Genomic DNA, 6,468 nt, shown 5'->3' on the forward strand with positions numbered 1-6,468 from the left:
GATTCAAACTCTTCCTCACCGCCTTCTCTAATCTTTAAGAATTCAAATTCTCACCATCCATCAGTAAGTCACAAATCCCTCGGTTTTAACCGAACATCCCCATCTATTCCCTCGGTTTTAACCGAACATCCCCATCTATCAAAACCGATCATCCCAACCTATCAAAATTATATCATTACTATTATACCCTGCAAAGCAAATCAAAGCACAACATGCCACATCACTTACAACTTTATTTTATATCAAAATCCACCCTCATAATGATAAAATTCACTAACGATGCACCTTAGTCTGTAGAACATGGGGAAAATGAGCCCGAATCTTTTGCTGTAAAATTAGTATTTTTACTTTCTCACTTTTATATATACTTTCAACACATTTACGAAATGTGAAAAGTGTACACCACCACTGCAGCACGGGATCGTAACAGAGAATCCGAACTCAATCTATCCCAAATAGCGCATGTATGCGAATTGTCTAACCGAAAAGTTTTGATTCGACCTTTACTTCCTCGTATCAACAGTAACAAATAAAAAGACAAAACCGAATTGAATCCCTCTTCCATTTACTTGTATTCTCAAAGGCATCAATCATAGGACAATTAGAATACAAATCGCCTGAGATTACAAAAAAATTGAAGATCAGCATATGAAAAATGCCAAAAAGATAACCCAAAAAAAAAAACCTAAAAAAATACTAAAAGTGAATTGAGGAATTTACCAGCCAGTCCACAATTAAGTGGATTGACCATACAAGTCATAGGGTGCCCAAAGAGCATCCAATGGACACGGCTGGTTCGAGTCGAGCCTGAGCCACGGCTTCCCACTCCCACTCCAATGCAACAGGCTCACCGGACCAGGATGAAGATCCCTACAGCTCCCACGCACGTTATCACCTCCCAACCCGTGCTGGTTCCACCGGTGCTCGATCGCCGCCACGTTTCCCGCGAACACCAGCAGGAAAGGCGGCAGCGACCCGAGCTCGTAGATCCGGCGCCTCTTCTGGATCTCCATCCACCGCTCGATCCGCCTCGTGTACCCGAACCGCCTCCACTTCACCAGATCTATCACCATCACCCCCGTGTTGAAGTAGCACGCCGTCCGCCCGACGAACGCGCCGGAAAATCGCTCGTCCGACCAGAACCCAGCCGTGAAGTACTTCGTGAAGTTGGCGTGGCAGTATTCCGGCGCTCCGATCGTCTTGTTCCCCAACCTCGTCGTCCACAGCTTCAGGATGTCGTCGACGACGACCAGATCGGAGTCCAAGTATATCACTCTCCGAACACATGGCTCGAGAAGATCGGCCAAGTAGTTCCTCGCGTAATTGAGAGGCTGCTCGAGCGCTTGCCTCACAGAAGTCGAAATCAAGCTGCGTACGATCTTCGGATCGAAGTAATAGACCTTGAACTTCAACTGAGGGAAGGTGGATCGGACTAGGGTTTCGAGATTGGTGTCGGAGACGAGGAAGTGGAAGAAGATGCTCTCCGGGCACATTGAATTCTGCAGAATCGAATGGACGGCGGCGATTGAGCCGCGGAGGTACTCGACGTCGAGAGTGATGGCGACATGAACTAGAGCTGGATCGCAGACGACGCTTGTTTTCCCCAATTTGGAGCCGCATTGCTCGGCATTACGGAATGTGGATGATTTTCGAAACGCGATGTGATTGCGCGAGTTTTGCAGAGACGATCTGATGGCCTCGGCGGGCGGGAACGATTGCAGAGAAGGAGAGAGGATGATCATCACCATTGCTGCGGAGAAGAACCCTGAGAATCGCATAATCCAGAGCATTTTCGCGCGGTGAAACCCTTTCCTCTTTTTCTTCGTCGATTTGAAATCCAAGTGTAGTTCCTCTAATCGAGATGAAATTGAAGAGATGAGGAACGCTAGGTTTTCTTTAAGGTTCGCCAGAGTTATAGAGAGAGAAAGTAAATTCCCAGAATCAACGTTCTTTCTTTTCTTCTCTCCTGTTCCTCTTCCTCTCTCTATCTAATGGGATGCCGTAGGAAGAAAGCGAAGTTCGATAAGAGAGAAAGTAAAGAAAGAAGAATCCATCAACGAACCAGAGCGAACAAGAGGGGTCAAGCGCCACCGTGCGCGGATGTGCTCTGTAGTCCACTCCCTTTCTCTCTCTAACTCTCTTTCTCTTTCTCTCTCTCTAACTCTCTTTCTCTCTTTTACTGTCCTTTGAAGAAGGCCAAGTAATACAGAGACGAAGTAGTAGAGGTTTTAAAGAGAGAAACATAGATACAGGAAGAGATGATGTTCTTTCAGCTTTTCGTTGTCCACCATATAAATCCACGGCCAAACAAGACACATATATATAGGTATTATATATACTGCTAAATATATATATACACGCACACACATAGGACTATTGATAAATTGTTAATTTGAAAATAAAATAAAATAAAATAAAATAAATTACAACTCTTTGGTTTATTACTTTGAAAAATGAACTTAATTAAGTAATGAAAGGTAATAATATATCACATTACATTTTACACAAAAGAAGGGTAAAGTTGTTATTTTATAAAATTTTGTCAAAGAGTGAAAACGTCAAAAATATCACCTCAATTTCAAGAGGTCAAATTAATAATAGTGTATAATTTACTCAATAAAGTAATTTTTTCAAAAATAAAATAAACTAAAGTATAGGAGTATTAATGAATTGTTAAAATTAAAATATAGGGTTTATTAGAAAGAAATAAATTGGGGGCTTTGTAAATGAGGAAAGAGAACCAGCTGTCCTTGTCTTCTCTAGTAATGACAACTACGTCCTAGTGCCAGCTTGTCCATACAAGAGAGACACATTCTCACTCATTGCTAAGTAATTAAGCAATGCTAATCCAGCCTGTGGACTAAACAATGCTCTATTTACCAATTAAAAAAGATACCATTTCATCAATTACCATGTTTTTGCATTGTTGATTAAGTAATTGACTTTCTTTAATGCGAGAGTCAATTGCGTACAATTGTGATACCAATTTGAGTTAATAAAATTCAATTTTAAGTCACTTCATACCCTATTGGCCGGTTTTGTATGATATCATCTTATTAAACATCTATTTTAGTTACCATATTTTTAGATAATATTGGACCATTGACTATTTGATTCTTTAATTCAGTTAAAATTCATGTTTAAGTTTTTTTTTTTAATAATATTTTTAATAAATTTTATTCCATCACTTTTTTAAGTTTGGAGAATTTTGATTGAATTGGACCATATGACTATCTAGTAATTTGTTTTAAAATTAAAAAATGATTTGGGTTTTTACTTTGAAAAGACGTAATTGAATTTTGTTCAATGTTAAAGTTAAACTCTATCCTTATTACATTAAGCAAAAGTATCGTTACATCACAATTTCACCTTCATCACATACAACGAAAGCATCGCATTATATCAACATAAACATATATGAAAATAATAATCATACACATTCACACCTAACACAATATTTTTCATGATTTACCTAACTCTAAGGTTACGTTCTTGGAGAGAGAGATATTCCACTATTATAAATCAAGGAAGATAATATACAATCAGATGTCAAAACATTACTCACTCACTCATCATCTCTTTTAAGGCTATATTTATACACTCAGAAATTACATATACTCTTCTTCTCCTCACAACACTTGCCTCTTACTTATTTCCTCTCGTCTCTCTATCTCTCTCTTTTCTCCCCACAACCTGAATAGAGTATTCAAACCCAATTTTGTTGGACAAGTATTCCTCAACTTACTTATAAAGAGTTATTATATCAGTTTTTAACTTTAAGTTGAACTAGTTCAATCAATAATCACTTCTGCCATAACATTACTTAAACATCGAATTCGAACCATAAAACCTAACAGATAGTTCTAACATTTATTTTTTCTTACTTATAGTTCTAACAAATTTTAGTGGAAACAAAAAAAAATACCAATCATATGCACCGGTCACCATAATTGGTATAGAGAATTTTCTTGCTCGCCAATGAACAAGAAATCATTACTTAACTTCTAATTATGTTATGATAGGTAATTCACAAGTACATCAACAAATAAAAGAGAAAAATGACACTCCAAAAATAAAAATGTATCAACTAATCTATGCCAAAGAAAATGCGAAATTGGCAAAGTTTAAGTCACACAAATGAGAACGAGAGATACGACTCAAAATATAAAAACATCAATCGTTTAAAAGAATTGTATGACTTAATAATTTGATAGGGAAAAATATAAACCTACTCCACCCTCGATAAGATTGATTAGATTTCATTATCAAGAATAATGAAATCAAATCTGACGTGGTTCAACAAGTAAGAATAATCATACTATAACTGGAGGAGGTTAAAGGGATTAAATCATATCCCGACAAATCCAATCGACAGTCATAAATAGGGCATCAAGCCATTAAAAAAGGGATGACGTAAAAACTATTATTAATCCCTGCCTTCTTTTTAGACTTCCGTGATCTTTTTAGACCTCCGTGACTAATTTGATCGTCGGAGAGCTCTTGACAGGCACTACACCGGTGCCGTCAAGGTTCATCGATCTTCTCCTCTCTTTCTTGCAGAAAAACGATATCGTATCAGACTACGCGAATTTCAGCCTCAACATAATTAAAAGATAAAAAATTGACACTCCAAAAAGAAAAATGTATCAACTATTCTAAGTTACATAAAACAAAAGTATAAAATCACTAAAATTTAAGTCACTCAGAATAAGAGCGAGAGATGCACGACCGTAAACGACTTGAAACATAACATCTTGAATACATTTATTAAGAATCTATCAAATTAATTTGTCCTTTATTGTGAAAACATGTTAAATATACACATTTTTAAAAAAGGACTTGTACAAAGTGTTGTACGTACTCCATGGAGGAGGAAAAATCCAATGAGAATCCATCCGAAGACAACAGAAGACTGAATTTGCTTTTAATTCTGTGATGGCCAAGGAGGGGTAGTAGTCTCACCAATTTTTTAAAGGCAACTACCTGAACAATATATGTGGCCATAGATATATTATATATATATATATATATATATATATGTCATGTCAATTTAGAGAGAGAAAGGAGGAGATCTAGACAGTGAGAGAGAGAGAGTGTTCAGAGGTACGGTGCTCCCTGCGGCGCAACACAGCCAGCTGAGCATCGGCATCCAATGATCATTAAACTCCAGAGTCATATGCATAATTACATACCATATATAATACTGTGCGGATTGTGCCACTCGATACACTCTCGCCATTGTCAGTCTGTACAATCAATCCAACGCTGCTCTCCCAGCCTGGCCTCCACTACCTCTACCTAAATCACTTAGTCCTAGTTTGGTTGGAGGGTATTGGAAGAAAAAGAAAGGAAAGAAAAGGTGACGGGAGGAATTGAAATGCCATGTTTGGTATGAAATTTTATAGAAATACTGTAAAAAGAAACGGAAGAATTTAAAAAGAAACAAAAAATGAGACAAAAAGCAAAGAAATGCTAGCTTTTTAAATAAAATTTTATTAATGTTAATTTTGTCCTTATTTTTATAAAAGATGAAATTTATAAAAAATAGTATGATAGTAAATTCATTAAAATACTTTTATTTTCTTTCTTTCCCCAAACATGATTTCTATCATTTATTTTTATTTATTTATTAATCAATCAAACATTTCTTTTTTTTTTTTCTTTTCCCTCCTAAGTAATCTTATCATTTCTTTTCTTTTTCTATTATGCCAAACATCGGCTCCGTTTAGATGGAGAGAATTAGAAGGAAAAAAGAGGAAATAAATTAAAGGGATATTCTTTCTTTTAAAAAAAAATTTGGAAAAAAAAAAACTTGAAAAGAGAAAGAAATATTTGAAATTTAATAGAATTTTACCCTTTCAATGGTGGTGAGATGTTGAAGGAAAAAAGAAGATTATTTAATGAGGTTTTCATAGTAGAGTAATGATACGGCAATTGAATTTAATCACCGAATAAGACCCGAAATTGCCACATCAATCGCTGATTCATTAAATGAAAAATTCTACCATTTTAAAAAGACTACTTTACCCTCAAAATATCATCCAAACTCTTCCATGTTTTCTCCCTCTCAAATAAATATCTTTGTGTTCAAAAGGGCTCTCTCTCTTTCTTTATATATATATATTTATAAATATATATATCAACCACAACTATATATATATATATATATATATATATATATATCAACCACAACCTTATCGTCTCATCAATAAGTATGCAATTCCCCTCCATGATCTACAATCTTTAATTAATCCGATTGGATCAAGTGATGAACAAGAAATGTTATATCATCATCACCGATTCAACGTTCAATTTAACAATTCATTAGAAAAATTAATGGTGACCCATCAAACCAGCAAATAAATCATAATTTTTCTTCTCTCTTCTCTCTCCGATTCTGACTCTCTCTCTCTCTCTAATTTCGCATCTCTCACATATATGCCCTAATCTCTAACTTCAATATTGCTT

At 35.8% G+C, this 6,468-nt stretch overlaps 1 protein-coding gene across 1 annotated transcript; it reads right to left on the minus strand.

The window, feature by feature from the left end:
* Positions 1-536: 536 nt before the first annotated feature.
* Positions 537-2,314, minus strand: LOC132306277 (probable galacturonosyltransferase-like 7). The gene is made up of 2 exons (XM_059803611.1): positions 721-2,314; positions 537-617 (listed from the first exon to the last, which is right to left on the minus strand). Exon 1 carries the CDS (start codon positions 1,788-1,790, stop codon positions 735-737), a length of 1,056 nt encoding a protein of 351 aa, XP_059659594.1. The 5' UTR covers positions 1,791-2,314; the 3' UTR covers positions 537-617; positions 721-734.
* Positions 2,315-6,468: the final 4,154 nt, after the last annotated feature.

Source organism: Cornus florida, unplaced genomic scaffold, assembly GCF_030987335.1.
Source record: "Cornus florida cultivar Cherokee Brave unplaced genomic scaffold, ASM3098733v1 CherokeeBrave_3.0.0_Hap2_Chr05, whole genome shotgun sequence".
In the NCBI taxonomy this organism is placed as follows: Eukaryota; Viridiplantae; Streptophyta; class Magnoliopsida; order Cornales; family Cornaceae; genus Cornus; species Cornus florida.